The 20,964-nt window shown below is 48.3% G+C and overlaps 1 protein-coding gene across 1 annotated transcript in view; it reads right to left on the reverse strand.

Moving 5' to 3' along the window:
- The window catches only part of LOC119966620 (myosin-7-like), a 176,052-nt gene that overhangs the window by 93,050 nt on the left and 62,038 nt on the right, over positions 1-20,964 (reverse strand). The window contains exons 14-18 of the mRNA XM_038798621.1: positions 16,870-16,988; positions 12,069-12,218; positions 10,395-10,565; positions 6,179-6,358; positions 299-431 (exon numbers count right to left, since the gene is read on the reverse strand). Of these exons, the coding sequence (XP_038654549.1) occupies positions 299-431; positions 6,179-6,358; positions 10,395-10,565; positions 12,069-12,218; positions 16,870-16,988 (753 nt within the window). The remainder of the gene's footprint in view (positions 1-298; positions 432-6,178; positions 6,359-10,394; positions 10,566-12,068; positions 12,219-16,869; positions 16,989-20,964) is intronic.

The raw sequence follows: 20,964 nt of genomic DNA on the forward strand, positions 1-20,964 counted from the left end.
CTTCCTATGGGCTCTTCAGAACCCTCCCTCCTTCAATGTAATTTTGATCTGCTTATGGGGTGAGGAAGTTGAGAGATGAAAGGGGTTTTATGTGGAGCATTAACACAGGCAAGGGCCAATGGAGCCAAATGGGACGTTTCTGTGCCAGACCTTCTATTTAATTATTCACCGCCTGACAGGGATATATTTGTTTGGGATATAAGCATCAGGTATCTAAAAACCGCTTCCTGTTGGTCTGTCGAGTTGTCCACTAACATTTTGGCCCGCATCTGGGTGAGAGAAAGAATGCTCCACCCACCTGTATACGCACTGACGTAATCCTGGTATAGCATAGCCACCAGCTCATTGGAGGATTGCTGGAAAAGTTCCACTACCGTTTCATTCAAGGGGTCTTTGTTCTTGTCTAACCAGCCATTGAGATTGTAGGGAACCTGCAGAAGAAAGGAACCATTGATTATAATCCATGTATTTAATATGATAATCTGTTTCTTGGAGAGCACCGTGGAGTTACACCACTGACCAGCCAAGACACAAATGATGGGTGTCTCCTCCCTTCACTGGCATTACAGTCAGCCCTCAGACTTACAATACAATTCCTGAAAACCATCTTGTAAGTGGAAATGTTGCATGTCGAAACCGATTTCCCCATCGGAACAATGGTATAAATGGGGGATTGGTTCCGGAAGCAATGCCAGAAATCATTTACTGGGCGCCTGGCGGTGTTAAATTCTCTCAACTCTGACCCTGTCATGTGGCTGTTCATGCCTGCACGCCTCAGCACAAGTTAATCGGTTAGCGTGGGGGATATAATGAAGCCATTTGATCACTGTCAGTTACCTGTTTAATCGTGAACTTGTGCGAATGTGGGCGCATATTAAATCCAATATCAGTGTAAAAATGCATTAAAATCGTGACGGTTCCACCAAAAACGTTAACAGAATAAAACGTTAGTTTCTAACCAAATAAAGACAGTTTGACCTGCCCAATCATACCGATGGGCAGCGCACAATATCAATGTGTACATTTGAACATTCTGGTGCAGCATCGTAAAGTGGAAACCGACATTGTAAGGTCAAAAGAGGGTGTCACTTTGGAAACATTACACGTGCTGTTTGTTGTAAATCGAACTTCGCAAATTCAAGGACTTAATAATAATAATAATTGCTTATTGTCACAAGTAGGCTTCAATGAAGTTACTGTGATAAGCCCTAGTTGCCACATTCCGGCGCCTGTTCGGGGAGGCTAGTACCGGACTTTTTGTAGTTTGCTCAATCTCGACCAGTTCCTAATGGACAATCATTGAACCAAACACCGATCAAGCATCCACACTGAGAGGCCACCAAGAAAAATGGTCAGAAGTCTTACAACACCAGGTTAAAGTCCAACAGGTTTGTTTCAAGCACGAGCTTTCAGAGCACTGCTCCTCGCTCAGGTGAATGAAGAGGTATGTTCCAGAAACATATATATAGACAAATTCAAAGATGCCAGACAATGCTTAGAATGCGAGCATTTGCAGGTAATTAAATCTTTACAGATCCAAAGATAGGGGTAACCCCAGGTTAAAGAGGTGTGAATTGTCTCAAGCCAGGACAGTTGGTAGGATTTCGCCAGCCCAGGCCAGATGGTGGAGGATGAATGTAATGCGACATGAATCCCAGGTCCCGGTTGAGGCCGTACTCATGTGTGTGGAACTTGGCTATAAGTTTCTGCTCGGCGATTCTGCGTTGTCGCGCATCCTGAAGGCTGCCTTGGAGAACGCTTACCCGGAGATCAGAGGCTGAATGCCCTTGACTGCTGAAGTGTTCCCCGACTGGAAGGGAACATTCCTGCCTGGTGATTGTCGCGCGATGTCCGTTCATTCGTTGCCGCAGCATCTGCATGGTCTCGCCAATGTACCACGCTTCGGGACATCCTTTCCTGCAGCGTATGAGGTAGACAACGTTGGCCGAGGCGCATGAGTATGTACCACGTGTCTGGTGGGTGAGGTTCTCATGTGTGATGGTGGTGTCCATGTCGATGATCTGACACGTCTTGCAGAGATTGCCATGGCAGGGTTGTGTGGTGTCGTGGTCTCTGTTCTGAAGGCTGGGTAATTTGCTGCAAACAATGGTTTGTTTGAGGTTGCGCGGTTGTTTGAAGGCAAGTAGTGATGGTGTGGGGATGACCTTGGCAAGATGTTGATCTTCATCGATGACGTGTTGAAGGCTGCGAAGATGATGTTGTAGTTTCTCCGCTCCGGGGAAGTACTGGACGACGAAGGGTACTCTGTCGGTTGTGTCCCGTGTTTGTCTTCTGAGGAGGTCGGTGCAGTTTTTTGCTGTGGCGCGTTGGAACTGTCGATCGATTAGTCGAGGGGCTGGTTTAGCTCACCAGGCTAAATTGCTGGCTTTTAAAGCAGACCAAGCAGGCCAGCAGCACAGTTCGATTCCCGTACCAGCCTCCCCGGACAGGCGCCGGAATGTGGCGACTAGGGGCTTTTCACAGTAACTTAATTGAAGCCTACTCGTGACAATAAGCGATTTTTACTTTTCATTTTTCATCTAAATATTTTGGACTAGCCATATTAATACTGTGGCTACAAGGACAGGTCCAAGGAATCCTGCAGCGAGTAACTCACCTTCCGACTTCCCAAAGCCCGTCCACAATCTCCAAGGCACAAGTGTGATGGAATACTCTCCATTGCCTGGGTGAGTGCAGCTCCAGGTGGTAACCAGACTTACCACGGCACAGGTAGGTTTGTTCCATAATTTCTTTTGGGAGTATTTTCTACATTTTAGTAATTGTTCTCAGGAAGGGAATGTAGTCATTGGGTGGGGGGGGGGGGGGGGGTCCTGTTTGTGAAGTAATGGGTTAAGAGACATTCCAATTAGTTGTCTCATTTATGTTAAGTATCCAATAATTGGCACTGATAGGGCCTTTGTGTCAGGTGATGTGATGAGCGAGTTTTGTGCCGAGTCTGTTAAAGTGAAATAAAGGTGTTTGTGGAAAAGGAGCTGAACCTTTGACTCTTTATGCAACAGCAGCTAAACGTCTAACTCTGTTGCGGCGAGCCATTCAAAAGGCCAATGTCTTGAGCAGGACTGGAAAATCCCCGCTGGCAGGAGGCACCATAAAGCTCCTGAGGACCATAAGACATAGGAGCAGAGTGAGGCCATCAAGTCTGCCAGCAGGCCAGCAGCACAGTTCGATTCCCGTACCAGCCTCCCCGGACAGGCGCCGGAAGTCTGCTCCGCCATTCAATGAGATCATGGCTGATCTGATATATAATCCTCAACTCCACTTTCCCGACTTATCCCCACAACCCTTGATTTCCTTACTGATTAAAGTTCTGTCCATCTCAGTCTTGAACAGATCGACCCGGCCTCTACAGCTCTCTGCGGTAAAGATTTCCACAGATTCACTCCCCTCTGAGAGAAGAAATTCCTCCTCATCTTGGTCATAAATGTGCCCTCTGGTCCCAGACTCTCCCACAAGGGGAAACAGCCTCTCAGCATCGACCCTGTCAAGCCCCTGAGAATCCGATATGTCTCAATAAGGTCGCCTCTCATTCTTCTAAACTCCAATGAGTACAGGCCCAACTACCACCTTGTCAGAAAATTCCTCCACACCCTAGTGAATCTTCTCTGGATTGCCGCCAATGCCAGGAGATCTTTCCCCAGATATGGGGACCAGAACTGTTCACAGTATTTTACAGTATATTAAACAGTGTGGTTTAATTCGTGCCTTGTGTAGTGTTAGCAGCATTTCCCTACTTTTATCAACCATTCCCTTTTAAGTAAAGGCCAACATTCCAATGCCATCCCAATTTCCTGCTGAACTTGCAGGCTAGCTTTTTGTGAATTCCAGCTGTACCTGCTGATTTGCAGATATTCAGGTCGGAATACAGACTGTGGTCTTGGTGTTTCCACTGCCTGCTAAGCACAGAGGGAGGAAAGTGGGGTTCAAGTAGCAGAATCTGCTTAATGTTCACCCAACTCAGTCCATCACGCAAACCAGCCTTCCATCCATTGACTCTGTCTATAATTCCCGCTGCCTCAGAAAGGCAGCCACCATAATTAAGGACCCCACGCACCCCGGACATACTCTCTTCCATCAGGAAAAAGATAGGAGAAAGTTTGAGGTCACGTACCAACCGACGCAAGAACAGCTTCTTCCCTGCTGCCATCAGACTTTTGAATAGACCTACCTCGTATTAAGTTGAATTTTTCTCTACACCTTGCTATAACTGTAACATTATATTCTGCAGTCTCTCGTTCCTTCCCTATGTACGGTATGCATTGTTTGTACAGCATGCAAGAAACAACACTTTCACTGTGTACTAATACATGTGACAATAATAAATCAAATCAAATCAGATCATTAGCTCAGTCTCAGCACTGAGGAGGAACATCAACATTAGCGCGTCCATTTGAAAGCGCTTCTTAAACTTGCCACAGGATTGTTTATGGCAACCATCCACCTCTGTGATCAAACATCGAGGTCGTGTCTACCTGTTCAGATAAATACAATTGGGACAGCTCATGTCCTGGTGAACAGTCCCTCCTCAATAAACACCGGTCATTAATCTCACACACAGTCCGCCATCTTGTTTACATTTCTAGTGCATTGGATCAGAAGTGCCTGAGACATCCCAAGGATGTCAAAACTGTGATTTGAATGCAAATTCTTATCTCCCTGGTTGCTTCTCGAATTTGAGAGTGTGGGTTAGCTCAGGTGGCTGGAGGGCTGGTGCCTGATGCCAACAGCGCAGGTTCAATTCCCGCACCGGCTGAGGTTGGCCATGAAGGCCCCGCCTTGCCTCTCGCTTGAGGTGGGGTGACCCTCAGGTTAAATCACCACCAGTCAGTTCCCTCTCAAAAAAAGGGGGGAAGCCTCTGGTCCTCTTGGGCTGTGGCGAGAATTTAATCCAGGTTGCTATTATTTATCTGAATGCAAAATTTATCCTTCCCCACCGTGTTCCTCACCCCTTTCAAAAAATGTTTGGAATCGGAGTTGCAGAGTGGACTGAGCGGATCACCTTTGGGAGTGTCTTTGATTGAAGTCAGTTGTCCCCCTGGATTGGTCCCCTCCTGAGAAATACTTTTCGTTCTCTATTGTTCATGGAGAGGCAATCCCACAGGTTAATGTGTGTTTGTGCGAAGGAGTGCGAGCAAGTGAGTGAGTTTAAGCATCAATATTTGTGCAAGTATGATTGTGTGTGTGAGTTTAAGTGGCAATGTTTGAATGTGTGTTTCTGTGCGTTTGTATGTGTTTGTATTGTGCATGAGTCTGTGTTGGCATGAGTGTACCTATGCATGTGTGTGTCTGTACATGTGTGTCTTTGCATGTGTGTGTTTGCACATGTGTGTGTCTGTACATGTGTGTGTTTGCATGTGTGTACCTGTACGTGTGTATTTGCATGTGTGTACCTGTACGTGTGCATTTGCGTGTGTGTACCTGTACGTGTGCATTTGCATGTGTGTACCTGTACGTGTGCATTTGTGTGTACCTCTACAGGTATGTCTTTGCATGTGTGCACCTGTACGTGTGTGTTTGCATGTGTGCACCTGGACATGTGGTGTTTTCAGGTGTGTGCCTGTACACATGTCTTTGCATGTGTGTACCTGAACATGTGTCTTTGCATGTGTGTACCTGTACATGTGTCTTTGCATGTGTGTATCTTTATGCGTATGTGTTTGCATGTGTGTACATGTACATTTGCATGTGTATACCTGTACATGCATGTACCTCAGCATGTCTCTTTGCATGTATGCACCTGTACATGCGCCTTTGCATTTGTGTGTGTGTTAGCATGTGTAATTGTACATGGGTGTGTTTGTTTTTGTGTGTTTTTGTATTTGTATGCGCTTGTGTGTGTACACATGTGTACGCGCGTGTGTGTGTGTGTGTGTGTGTGAGTTCGTGTGTTCTATGCTCCTCCCAATCACATTTTGATTTGTTAAGTCAGGCTGGAATGTTTCGATCCCGCCCGGCACAGGACCAGAAATTCCCGCCCAAGGTCAACGAACCTTTGATTGGTTGATCAAATGCTTCCCACCATAGGCGGGAGAATGCAGGCCTCAGTGTCGGCCAAGCTCGGATTGCTACTCCCCACCTGGAGAAATCCTATCCCAATGTGTCAGAATGTGGCGATGGATATTGAAGAACTGGGGTCTGTAATAACCTTCAAGGTACTCACCACCCCAGCATAGTGCAGGATCTCAAAGTGAGATTCATACTTTTTCTTCTTATCCGGTTTCGATTTAGCAAAGTTGGGTGACTTTCCCAGGTGATTATTGAGAAGCTTTGCGTTGAAGGTTGTGTCTGTGGTCATCGGGAACATGCATTCCTCCTCCAGGATCGACAGGATTCCCAATGGCTGCAACAGTTAAACAGAAAAGGAAGCAAAGTAAGAGATTGTCACTTTGTGCTGGTGCTGCGTCTGGATGCTGGGGGGAGGGGTGGGGGAATAGAGGTGACGAGAACAGCCTCAGTGCTGAACAACAGCGGCAAGCAGTCTCCAGAAATGGGCAAAAGCCGGGACCTAGGACATGACTGAAGATGGAAAGCACTTGAGCAGAGTGTAGATGCCAGGCAGTGGATGGCATTGGGCAGTGTCCGAGGGATGGGCAGTGTCCAGGGGGTCAGGCAGTGCATGGCACAGGGCAGTGTCCGAGGGATGGGCAGTGTCCAGGGGGTCAGGCAGTGCATGGCATTGGGCAGTGTCCGAGGGATGGGCAGTGTCCAAGGGGTCAGGCAGTGCATGGCATTGGGCAGTGTCTGAGGGATGGGCAGTGTCCAGAGGCCAGGCAGTGCATGGCATTGGGCAGTGTCTGAGGGATGGGCAGTGTCCAGGGGGTCAGGCAGTGCATGGCATTGGGCAGTGTCCGAGGGATGGGCAGTGTCCAGAGGGCAGTGTCCGAGGGATGGGCAGTGTCCAGGGGGTCAGGCAGTGCATGGCATTGGGCAGTGTCCGAGGATGGGCAATGTCCAAGGGTCAGGCAGTGCATGGCATTGGGCAGTGTCTGAGGGATGGGCAGTGTCCAGGGGGTCAGGCAGTGCATGGCATTGGGCAGTGTGTGAGGATGGGCAATGTCCAGGGGCCAGGCAGTTCCCAGCATTGGGCAGTGTGCGAGGATGGGCAATGTCCAGGGAGCCAGGCAGTTCCCAGCATTGGGCAGTGTGCGAGGATGGGCAATGTCCAGGGAGCCAGGCAGTTCCCAGCATTGGGCAGTGTCCGAGGATGGGCAATGTCCAGGGGGCCAGGCAGTTCCCAGCATTGGGCAGTGTGTGAGGATGGGCAATGTCCAGGGGGCCAGGCAGTTCCCAGCATTGGGCAGTGTCCGAGGATGGGCAGTGTCCAGGGGGTCAGGCAGCCTCTGGGAGTGACCAGCTTCTACCATCGAAAAGGACAAGAGCAGCAGACATACGGAAACATCACCAGCTGCAAAATCCTGCTGACAAGAACGGAACCAGAAAACCCCTTTAGTGGGTCACCTCGCCACTGAAAGACACTGGGCGGGTTGGTGGGTAAACGCCGCCCGAAGTGTGGGTTAGTCCGGAGAAAAACTCCGCAGGGCCCGATAAAGTGACTGGGGGCACGATTCAACTAAATGGGAATAGAGTCCCATAGCGAGCCCGTTTAGCCTCGTGTCTCCCGGTGCAGCTGGCACTGAGAAACACAATGCTATAGAACGACACGTGGGTTAGATCAGGGCCTCAGTGGGGAAAGCACGGCCCAGGCAGTACATAGCCCCATTTTCTACACGAGGAGCTTAGTCCTTTAAAATGACATCCCAATCTCTGGAGTCCTCGATGTGACCCCTGAACCCTCCCCCAAGCCCCCAACACATTATGGTGGGGACCCAAGGCCCCCTGCACCTCTCCCCCCACCCCCTCCCCAACACCCACACAGGGCACCCCAGGCCCAATCACTTCCATGCAGTGCCAACCTGGTACCCAGTGGCAGTGGCTGGCAATGCCAGCAGTGCCAGGCTGCAAGTCCCAGGGTGCCCAGGTATGCCAGCAGTGCCAGGGTGCCACTTTGCCCAAAGGTCATGCACCCGGAGGTCTGATCCACTGCGAGAACCCCCACAGGCACCGTTTGTGCAGACCAGTACTGAACGACCAGTACTACCATTCACACACTTTCCCCTTGGTATCTGTGGCCATTCACACCCGGTTTCCCTGGGTTTCTGTGGCTATGACTTCTCTTTCATTCTCACTCCACAGTATAAATATTTCCCACACTCTCTGTCTGTTAGCTTTGACAAAGGGTCATCTGGACTCGAAACGTTAGCTCTTTTCTCGCCCTACAGATGCTGCCAGACCTGCTGAGATTTTCCAGCATTTTCCCTTTGGTTTCAGTACTGAACGACGCTCGCCCGAGATCTCTGAGGCAAAGGCGATAGATTCCACGCCTCGGGTACCTTGGGAATCTGCACATTGAAGTGAGACTAGCCGTCTCGATCAAATGTGCAGATTTGCCAAAAAGTGATTGCGCCCAGGATGGGCGGGGTTTACATCGCAATGTCTCGCAGGATCGTGTTAGATCTGGTGAGACATTGTGAGTCTAGTAGATCCTGGGAGTTCGGTCTCCCGGCTTCTGTTAGCCATGTTGCATTGCGCCCTACGTGTGGTTAGATAGCGGTGGGGATTCCGCTGACAGAGCCGGGGAGAATCTCCCGCCAAACCCCCCCTAGAATGACACTTTAGAAACTTTCCTGTTAGATCACCTCCTTTGCAGCCTCCTCAGAACTGATCTTCCTACTCTTTCTGTGTCAGTCAACATAACGTTCAGTCTGATCACCTAAGCCATTGACATAAATGATTAAAAGTTACAATCCCAGGACTGACCTCTGCAGCATCCCATTCATTACAGTCGGAGCAGAGATAAGAAATGCGGATTTTGCATCGTCCTTCAACACTTTTACTTATTTGTTGGAAGAATATTGGAGATGGCGGATGTTTAACCAACTGTGAAATTTAGGAGTTACGTGATCAAACCTCCAGGAATAGGTCCAATCACCAGTGGCAGGAGGGCGTTTAAATAAATTCAGTTATGGGCAGAGGGCATCGCTGGCAATGACAGCATTTATTGCCCATCCCTAATTCCCCTGTGGCTCCCAATTCAGAGGGCATTTACAAGTCATTACTGTGGATCTGGAGTCACATATAGGCCAGACCAGGTAAGGATGGCAGAGTTCCTTGCCTGGGGGGAATTGAACCAGATGGGTGTTTGCAACAATCGCCAATGGTTTCATGGACATCTTTAGACTTTTAATGCCAGATTTTTAAAAACCCATGTCCCCAGAGCATTACCTTGGGTGTCTGGATTACAAGGTCAATGACAATGCCACAACACCACTGCATATCCCATTGCAAGAGGTAGGGACGGGCGATCTGGAATCACTTTCCTCTGTATTACTGAGGAAGATGTTCGACGCGGCCAAGGTTAAATCCAGACTGTTGCTTTCCTGCATTCCTAATTTAGGCGATTTAGGGTTTAAACTACTTCGCCATGAATCTTGCTCAAGCTGCTCCACTCTCTCCTTTTGTCCAATTTGAACTGAACTATTGTCTAATCGCAGCATTGATACAGCCGCAGCATTGATACAGCCGCAGCATTGAGACAGCCGCAGCATTGATACAGCCGCAGCATTGATACAGCCGCAGCATTGATACAGCCGCAGCATTGATACAGCCGCAGCATTGATACAGCCGCAGCATTGATACAGCCGCAGCATTGATACAGCCGCAGCATTGATACAGCCGCAGCATTGAGACAGCCGCAGCATTGATACAATACAGCCGCAGCATTGAGACAGCCGCAGCATTGATACCGCCGCAGCATTGATACAGCCGCAGCATTGATACAATACAGCCGCAGCATTGATACAGCCGCAGCATTGAGACAGCCGCAGCATTGATACAGCCGCAGCATTGATACAATACAGCCGCAGCATTGATACAGCCGCAGCATTGATACAATACAGCCGCAGCATTGATACAGCCGCAGCATTGATACAATACAGCCGCAGCATTGATACAATACAGCCGCAGCATTGATACAATACAGCCGCAGCATTGATACAGCCGCAGCATTGATACAGCCGCAGCATTGATACAGCCGCAGCATTGATACAATACAGCCGCAGCATTGAGACAGCCGCAGCATTGATACAGCCGCAGCATTGATACAATACAGCCGCAGCATTGATACAGCCGCAGCATTGATACAATACAGCCGCAGCATTGATACAATACAGCCGCAGCATTGATACAGCCGCAGCATTGATACAGCCGCAGCATTGATACAATACAGCCGCAGCATTGATACAATACAGCCGCAGCATTGATACAGCTCCCGAGACCATCTCCGACATCACAGACCCGCAGCACCGGGGACAACAGACCTTCTCAATCAGATCGATGCAGCCCTGCAGATCCAGGCCAAAGTCGACAAAGGTCCATTCGAGGCCCTGCATCTTGTACTCTTCCTGTTCCAGGACGAACATGTGATGATTGAAGAATTGCTGCAGCTTCTCGTTGGTGAAGTTTATGCACAGCTGCTCGAAGCTATTGAGCTGGAAACAGAGAAAGAGCTGTCAGCTGAGGGCGGGGGGGGGGGGGGGGGGGGGGGGTGAGGCCCGGAGAACCCGGCCTGGAGAATAGGCCGGTGATTTCCTCATTCACCTTTCATGCTGCCTGACCGCTGCAATCTGATATTTAATGGTGGAGGACATTCAGCCCATCATAACACATCCACCCAGGACATGTCTACACTCCCCCCCCCCCCCCCCTCCACCCCGCCCCATGACCTCAGGGTTTCCACACCAGCCTGCCAATCTACGCACGTAGGTAAAGCTCCTGATATTGACCCTAAAGATGTAATTTGCTAGTTTTGAACCAGCTTTTACTGGGTTTTTCAACATCAACGTTCTCCATACTACGAAATATAGATTTCTACCCCGTCATCCTCTCTTTTCCAGGCCCAGACTTGAGTTTGCCATTCTTTCCTCATAGTTAGCCCACACATCTGCATTTTCCCAAACATTCCTGACATTCCTGCCTGTGTGGAGTCTGAACGTTTTCCCCGTGTTTGCATGGATTTCCTCCGGGTGCTCCGGTTTCCTCCCACAGTCCAAAGATGTGCAGGTTAGGTGGCTTGGCCATGATAAATTGCCCTTAGTGTCCAAAAAGGTTAGGTGGGATTACTGGGTTACGGGGATAGGGTGGACGTTTGGGGTGCTCTATCCAAGAGTTGGCGCAGACTTGGTGGGCCGAATGGCCTGCTTCTGCACTGTAAATTCTATGTCTATGTCTAAATGACTTCCCCCACCCCAGCACTGCTCACTGGGTTCCCAACCAACTGACCCTCTGACCTCCTCCCCTACGATCCAACCCCCACACCCCTGACCTCTGACCGCCCCCCCCCCCCCCCCCCCCCCACCAACTGACTCCCCCAACCCACCTCCAATCAAACCCCTTACTTTACAAACTACCTTCTCCATGGTTTCCGAAAGTGGCCGGACCTGCTTTATGGCAGGTAGTGCTGTAAAATGGGGGCGCGGTCTCCTTACCTCCGGCCCTGCAGCCCTCGACTAAAGGCCTCAGGAGCGCACTGCCCTAAACGGTTCTCGACCGGCCTGAGTCAGAAGGTCGGATGAGAAAGGAACTGCTGGAATTCTAGGTAGGAAACTAGGAGCTGAGTGACAAATCCAACTCTGGTTGCAAATCCGTGGAAATTCATGCCCTTATGTTATTTCCACACATTTTGTTTTGAATTCAAATGCAGGCCATGTCCTTTGATTCAATGGTTTAAGAGAAGGTGAAGATTTTCTCAGGGTATAGACAGTCTAGAATCCTGAACACAGCTATCAGATCATCTCCCAATTCTTCCCCCAACAGTGGAAAGATGAAGATTCACAATCTGTTCATCCCGGGGATAAATTGGGGGGCAGTTACCCTGATCGACATAATGTTGGGAACACTTCCCTGGATTGTCAGCTTCCCAATGGCACAATTTAAATCCAGTCAGGGGAAAGGAGGGAAAAATAGGATTGACATCAGGAGAACACAAGTCTGACCTGAAAAATCTCGAATCCCGCGATGTCCAACACTCCGATGAAGAGTTTGCTGGGCAGCTTTGTGTCCATCGTCTTGTTTATCCGCGTCACGAGCCATTTGAACATCCGGTCATACGTGGCTTTTGCCATAGCTCCGACAGCGTAGAGGACCTGCCAGAGGTTAGAAACAAATCCCAGAGTCTTTAAAAAGTCAGATATTTGTGGGGTTACTTTATGTATCAGGGAATACATTCCTGCTGGTTATGCATCACATGATGTGTCGTGAGGTCAGCAGTATTTGCGCCGGCTTTGGGCAGTTCACCGTCTTTGATGGTATAATGAAATGAAAATGGCTTATTGTCACGAGTAGGCTTCAATGAAGTTACTGTGAAAAGCCCCTAGTCGCCACATTCCGGCGCCTGTCCGGGGAGGCTGGTACGGGAATTGAACCGTGCTGCTGGCCTGCTTGGTCTGCTTAAAAAGCCAGCTATTTAGCCCAGTGAGCTAAACCAGCCCCAGCAACATCTCCTAATAAAGCTCTCATCATGTTTGATAAGAATCCAGAATGTGGACACCACTTTTTCTCTTTGCAGCAACAAAGAAATATAACAGAAGAGAAAACTGGCGATGAGGATAGAGGCTGAAAAATCACTAAAATAAAAAAGATTTTCATCAGTTAACAGGACCGGACGCACGTGCACACAGACATTGGGCAAAGCACCACCGGCAGTCAGGCAAAACAGAAAATAATTCCTAGTTGCTGGTTCAAGGGATTGTTTGTTCCATACTTTCCATTTGCAATCGGAATGGGGTGGTAGACCCCAGGAGCCGGAATCCAAAAATGGGCATCGTGGTCACGTTTGATGAGGGTTATGAGGCATGGAATCCATACGAGGAAAGATCCCAATTGTTTCTCACAGCAAATCAGACCCCGGAGGACCTGAACATCGCAACATTTCTCAGCTCAGTTTGGCTGTAAAACGTTGCTGCTGCCACAGAGTCTAGTTCTGAACAAAACCAGGAGATAAGTGAAAATGAAATGAAATGAAAATTGCTTATTGTCACGAGTAGGCTTCAATTAAGTTACTGTGAAAAGCCCCTAGTCGCCGCATTCCAGCGCCTGTTCGGGGAGGCTGTTACGGGAATCGAACCGTGCTGCTGGCCTGCTTGGTCTGCTTTCAAAGCCAGCGATTTAGCCCAGTGTGCTAAACCAGCCCTTGCTAAACCATTGAATACATGAAAATCTTAGAGGGGCATTTTTCTCCTGAGCCGTTATTGATTATAGAAAGGTTTGGATTCCACTGGTGTACTCAGGAAGAAGGTGAAAGTATTTTACAGTTTTTAGTGTCTTTAAGAAGGTTTATGAGAATTTGGTGCAACACTTGAAGACACCCTTCGTGACAGGCTGGTTTGCGGACTAAGCAGTGAAGCTATTCAGAGGAAGCTGCCGAATGTAAGCGTGATCCAGATAATCATAGTTCATTTAAATATGCGCGGCCTATTTGAAACCGCATTCTTCGGTGCTCAGGAGTCACCAGCCGCACCCTCAAGGCCTCACTCGGACGACAATTAGTACTGGTCTCCACAAGCAGAGACGGGGTGTAATGGCCATTTTGGGCATCTTGAAGGTCAATGGAGACAGTGGGTGGTTGGGGACAGGGCAGGGCAGCACTTTGGCACTCCCCTGGCACCCACACAGTGCCAACCTAACAGAGGTTCCCAGTTGGCACTGCCAGAATCACAGGGGTGACCAGAAACACAGGGGTGGTGGTTAACGGGTGTATTTCGGGCTTGAGGAAGGTGTGCAGAGGAGTTTCCCAGGGGTCAGTTTTGGGACCCCTGGTTTTCCTGATGCATATTAACGATCTAAATCTTGGTTGGAAGGCAACCGTTTCAAAATTTGCAGATGAGACGAGACTTGGGAACATTTGTGGGCTGATAATATTGTAGAATTTCAAAAGAACATCGACAAGTTGGTGGAGTGGGCAGACAAAGTTCAATGGAGAGAAATGTGAAGTGATTCATTTTGATAGGAAGAACATGGAGAGACAATATATGAAATGTAAAATAAGGGATAAAAAATTCTTAAAGGGGTGCAGGAGCAGAGGATTCTGGTGTATCAGTGCAGAGATCATTGAAGGTGGTAGGACAGGAGGAGAGAGCAGTTAATCAAGCAAATAGTATTCTGGGCTTTATTAATAGGGGCACAGAGTAGATGAGCAGGGAGGATAGACTGAACTTAGGCAAAATACTAATTAGACCTCAACTGGAATATCGTGCCCAGTTCTGGACACCACACTCTAAGAAGGATATGAAAGCATTAGAGAGGGTGCAGAAAGGATTCATGAGAATGGTTCTAAAGATGAAGAGAGGTTGGAAAAAAGAAGGTTGAGAGGAGATATGACGGAGGTGTTCAAAATCATAAAGGATCTGTACAGAGCAGATAGGGAGAAACTGTTCCCACTGGAGGGAGGATCAAGAACGAGTGGGCACAGGTTCAAAGAAACTGGCAAAGAAGAAAAAGCAACATTTTCCCACAGCGAGTGGTTGGGGTCTGGAATGCACGGTCTGTGAGCTTGCTGGAGGCTGGGTCAATCGAGGCATTCGAGAGGAAATTAGACTGTTATCTGAAAAGGAAGCAGCATGGTAGCACAGTGGTTAGAACTGTGGCTTCACAGCACCAGGGTCCCAGGTTCGATTCCTGGCTTGGGTCACTGTCTGTGCAGAGTCTGCACGTTCTCCCCTTGCCTGTGTGGGTTTCCTCCGGGTTCTCCGGTTTCCTGCCACAGTCCAGGTTAGGTGGATGGGCCATGCAAAATTGCCCTAAAAGACCAAAAAAGGTTAGGAGGGATTATTGGGTTACAGGGATAGGGTGGAAGTGAGGGCTTAAGTGGATTGGTGCCAACTCGATGGGCCGAGTGGCCTCCTTCTGCACTGTAGGAGAAGGAGAAGGGGGGGGGGGGGGGGGGGATGGTAACAGGTGAATTGCTCCTCCGGAGAGTCAGTGCAGAATGGCCTCCTTTTGGACTGTAACAGTTCTGCGATTGTGTGAAAATATTGGTCCAGAGAAATGATGATGGGGATTGAGGAAACGGCAGAGTTAGTGTACAACTATTACGTGCTTGTCTTCACAGTAGAACACAAATTACACACCAGGATTAAAGGTAGATGGAGGCACCAATAGGAGTGAGGAACCTAAATAAATATCGGCAGATACAGTGCTGGAGAAATGTACGGGTCTGAAATCTGATAGATTTCCTGGGCCCTGATCGCCCAGGAAATAATGGGTGGTTTCTGATTTTCCCAAATTCCCTCAGTTCCAGAAGGTTCCCAGCACATTCAAGAAATGAGGAAGTAAACAGAAGATAACAGGTCAGCCAGTCTGACATCAGTCATCGGAAAATGCTGAAATCTACAATCAACAAAGTCTAACTGAACTCATACTCGGAGAGGGTCACTGTGCTTTTGTGAAAAGTAAGTCGTGTTTGACTCATTTATTTGAGGATTTAACTGATAAAGCAGACAAAGTGGAGCAAGTAGACCTGGCCTACATGTGCCTCCAGACCCACAGCAATAAAGAACAAAGAACAATACAGCACAAGAACAGGCCCTTCGACCCTCCAAGCCTGTACTGGTCATGGTACCATCCTTTACCAAAACCTTCAGCATTTCCTGGTGCTGCATCCCTCTATACCCATCCTATCCATGTATTTGACAAGATACCTTTTGAACTCCGTTTACGGATCTGCTTCCACAACCTCCCCTGGCAACGCGTTCCAGGCACTCACCACCCTCTGCGTAAAAAAATCTGCCTCGCACATCTCTAAACTTTGCTGCACAGACCTTAAACCTATTCCCCTGTGGTTGTATGACTAGAGGTACTATGGTACCTGGGAGTGTGAGCTGCTATTGGTGCCCATTGGCCCAAGTGTTGTCTTCTCATTGGTCGAGAGGAAGGTAGCCCCGCCTACGAGGCGGAGTATAAGAACCCGTGTTTCCCAGCAGCCATCGTTCTTTCTGTACTCATGCTGCTGGGCACACTTCTTGTAGATTAAAGCCTTCGATTTGGATTACTCCTTCGTTTCTGTGTTCATTGATCGCGCATCATCCCCCAGGTGGCTGACCCCTCCACCCTGGGAAAGAGTGCCTGCCCATCCACTCTATCCATGCCCCTCAAGATTGTGTAGACCTCTATCAGGTCAGCCCTCAACCTCTGGCTTTCCAATGAAAACAGTCTATTACAGCCTCTACACATAGCAAAAGCCCTCCAGACCAGGCAACATCCTGGTAAACCTCCTTTGCACCCTCTCCAAAGTTTCCACATCCTTCTGGTAGTTTGGCAACCAGAATTTTGCACAATAATCCAAGTGCAGTCTTACCACAGTTCTACTGTAGGATGACTTGCCACTTTTTATTCTCGATGCCTCGTCCAATGAAGGCAGGCATTCCGTATGCTTTCTTGACTACCTTGTCCATTGTGTTGCCGCTTTCAAAGATCTATGGACCTCCACGTCCAGATATCCCTGACTTTCTATATTCCTCAGAGTCTTGCCACTTATGATATATTTCCCCTCTATGTTACGCCCACGCAATGTGGTTGACTCTTAACTGGCCCCTGAAATGGCTGAGCGAGACATTAAGTTCAAGGGCAATTCGGGATGGGTAATGCTCATTCTCCCAGCCAGCGACGCCCACATCACATGAATATTCCTGTGAGCGTGTGTCCATTTTCTCTGTGGCCAGTTGTTTTTACAGTGGGTCTGTCGCGTGCCTCACCTTGGCTGTAATATAAGCAGCACAATCGAGTCCCACCTTCACCTACCTGGCCAACATTCTGATCCTTGGTCACACGTTCGTTGCCGATCTTCACCTGAGGGTGTAGCAGGCTGGTGATGAGATCTGTTGAGCGGACTCCCAGCAAGTAGGCAGCTTTGTCAGCACCTTTTTGGCAAAAAGTGGGGTGACAGTGAATATTTGTGTAAGATTTCTTGAGAATACTAATTATCTCCATGAATGAGAAAATTTATTTAAAGGTCAGTTTCATGGTCGCTTTATCCCGGGTCCCATAAATGTGCAGCATGCCAACAAGCGGAGAGATTTCCCCCTGATTCCCATTGACTCCAGTTTAGCTCAGGCTCCTTGATGCCATACACGGTCAAATGCTGCCTTGATGTCAAGGGCAGTCACTCTCACCTCAACTCAGCATTCAGCTCTTCTGTCCATGTTTGAACCAAGGCTGTAATGAGGTCAGGAGTGACCCTGGCGGAATCCAAACTGAGTGTCAGTGAGCAGGTTATTGCTGAGTAAGTGCCGCTTGATAGCGCTGTTGATGGCTCCTTCCATCACTTTACTGATGATGGAGAGTAGACTGATATGGCGGTAACTGGCCGGATTTGATTTGTCCTGTTTCTTGTGTACAGGACAAACCTTGGCAATTTTCCACATTGCCGGGTAGATGTCAGTGTTTTTTTTTTAAATTTGTATTAGTTTCTTAACATTCTATACATAAAGAAAACAACAAGAACAACAGATACCCCAATACCCCAATAAGTCAAAGAATAGAACCCCCCCCATCCCTATGATGTACCATCAATTGTACGCAAGGCGAGTGATTTACCAAAGTCCGGCTTTCATAGACTAGAACACAGCTCTGCGATCATCTACAATGGAAAGGACGATCGTCAGGCGTCTGACCATTTATACCTCGTTAATAGAGGCATGGTTAACTCAGCCTCTCGGCCAATCGGTCGAGAGGCACATGACCGACCAGAGCCAATGGTAAGCCGACGTTCTGGCCCAATGGCAGACAGGTATGCAGTTCATATCACCACACCCTACAACCGCCTATTCCCCTCCCCCAGCACCTGATGGTAACCAACTCTTTAAAGTGCAGAATAAACAGACCCCATCTCTTGTGGAACCCCTCAGTCACCCCCCCCCCCCCCCCGCCCCCCCTCATGGTGAACTTTAAAAAAAAAATTTAGATGACCCAATTCTTTTTTCCAATTGAGGGGCAATTGTTAGACTGGCCAATCCACCTACTCTGCATGTATTTGGGTTGTGGGGGCGGAACCCAGGCAGACACGGGGAGAATGTGCAAACTCCACACGGACGTGACCCAGAGCCGGGATCGAACCTGGGGCCTCGGCGCCGTGAGGCAGCTGTGCTAACCACTGTGCTGCCCACTCATGGTGAACTTAACCTTCTCAAAATACAGGAACTCCATCAAGTCCCTCAGCCACACACAGACACAGGGCAGAGAAGCTGACCCTCTCCCCAACAGGACCTGCCTGTGAACAATCAGTGAGGGAAGGCTAAAATGTCTTCATTCGCTCCCATCTGCAGCTCCAGCAAGTTGGACAAGCCAAATATGGCCCCAGGGGACTGGGCTCCAAATCCAAGTGCAAGATAGCCGACATGGTGCTGAAAAACGATCCCCAATATTTCCCCAACTTCGGGCAGGACCAGAATATATGTACATGGTTGGTCGGTTCTCTCCCACACCGCTTGCAAACGTCCTCCCCCCCCTCATGTCCAGCCAGCTCATCCTCAACCCCATCAGGCGTAGCACCTTTAACTGTTTTAACCCCAGTCTCAAACACAAGGTTGAGGCATTCACCCTCCCCAACACCTCACACCACAACCCCTCCTCCACTGCCACCCCAACCCCTCCTCCACTTGGCTTTAACCCCCTCCAGCGATGCCATATCCTCCTCCAAAATCCTCCCATATATCGCCGAGTTGACTCCCCACTCCAACTCCATCACCGATAACACCCCCTCCAACAACAAGGAGGGAGGTGTCACTGGAAACCCGGGTTCAGGGAGTTTATATATAGAAATGAATACCCGGGTGTGAGGTACAGACTGGAATCTAATCGAGAGGTTCAGGGTGGGTTATATATGGAATAATGGATACCCGGGAGTGAGTTACAGACTGGAATCTAATCGAGAGGTTCAGGGTGGGTTATATATGGAATAATGGATACCCGGGTGCAAGTTACAGACTGGAATCTAATCGAGCGGTTCAGGGAGTTTATATATAGAAATGAATACCCGGGTGTGAGGTACAGACTGGAATCTAATCGAGAGGTTCAGGGTGGTTTATATATGGAATGACAGATACCCGGGAGTGAGTTACAGACTGGAATCTAATCGAGGGGTTCAGGGTGGTTTATATATAGAATGACAGATACCCGGGTGTGAGTTACAGACTGGAATCTAATCGAGGGGTTCAGGGTGGTTTATATATAGAATAATGGATACCCGGGAATGAGTGACAGACTGGAATCTAATCGAGAAGTTCAGGGTGGTTTATGTATAGAAATGGATACCCGGGTGTGAGTTACAGACAGGAATCTAATCGGGAGGTTCAGGGTGGTTTATGTATAGAAATTAATACCCGGGTGTGAGGTACAGACTGGAATCTAATCGAGAGGTTCAGGGTGGGTTATATATGGAATAATGGATATTCGGGAGTGGGTTACAGACTGGAATCTAATTGAGGGGTTCAGGGTGGTTTATATATAGAATGACAGATACCCGGGAGTGAGTTACAGACTGGAATCTAATTGAGGGGTTCAGGGTGGTTTATATATAGAATAATGGATACCCGGGAGTGAGTTACTGACTGGAATCTAATTGAGGGGTTCAGGGTGGTTTATATATAGAATGACAGATACCCGGGAGTGAGTTACAGACTGGAATCTAATTGAGGGGTTCAGGGTGGTTTATATATAGAATAATGGATACCCGGGAGTGAGTTACAGACTGGAATCTAATTGAGAGGTTCAGGTTGGTTTATATATAGAATGACAGATACCCGGGAGTGAGTTACAGACTGGAATCTAATTGAGGGGTTCAGGGTGGTTTATATATAGAATAATGGATACCTGGGAGTGAGTTACAGACTGGAATCTAATTGAGGGGTTCAGGGTGGTTTATATATAGAATGACAGATACCCGGGAGTGAGTTACAGACTGGAATCTAATTGAGGGGTTCAGGGTGGTTTATATATAGAATAATGGATACCCGGGAGTGAGTTACTGACTGGAATCTAATTGAGAGGTTCAGGGTGGTTTATATATAGAATAATGGATACCTGGGAGTGAGTTACAGACTGGAATCTAATTGAGGGGTTCAGGGTGGTTTATATTTGGAATAATGGATACCTGGGAGTGAGGTACAGACTGGAATCTAATTGAGGGGTTCAGGGTGGTTTATATATAGAATAATGGATACCTGGGAGTGAGTTACAGACTGGAATCTAATTGAGGGGTTCAGGGTGGTTTATATATAGAATGACAGATACCCGGGAGTGAGTTACAGACTGGAATCTAATTGAGGGGTTCAGGGTGGTTTATATATAGAATAATGGATACCCGGGTGTGAGTTACAGGCTGGAATCTAATCGAGGGGTTCAGGATGGTTTATATATAGAATAATGGATACCTGGGAGTGAGTTACAGACTGGAATCTAATTGAGGGGTTCAGGATGGTTTATATATAGAATAATGGATACCTGGGAGTGAGTTACAGACTGGAATCTAATTGAGGGGTTCAGGATGGTTTATATATAGAATAATGGATACCCGGGTGTGAATTACAGACTGGAATCTAATCGAGGGGTTCGGGATGGTTTATATATAGAATAACAGATACCCGGGAGTGAGTTACAGACTGGAATCTAATCTGCTTAACTGGAAGTTTATTTCTTATATTTAAGTTCTTGGATTTTGTGCTGGGCCATCAGCACTGAAGCGGGAAACACCATCTCACACAAGGGACAGTAAAAATCTAGAGCTACTCACCCATCCTTGCTCCTCATCACCACCACCCTCCATTACCCACCCCGACACCCCCTTCCACCACCAGCCCCCTCCCCCCACCCGCCCACAAATAGACAAGAGTAGTTGCT

The sequence above is a fragment of the Scyliorhinus canicula genome, chromosome 5 (assembly GCF_902713615.1).
Source record: "Scyliorhinus canicula chromosome 5, sScyCan1.1, whole genome shotgun sequence".
Taxonomy (NCBI): Eukaryota; Metazoa; Chordata; class Chondrichthyes; order Carcharhiniformes; family Scyliorhinidae; genus Scyliorhinus; species Scyliorhinus canicula.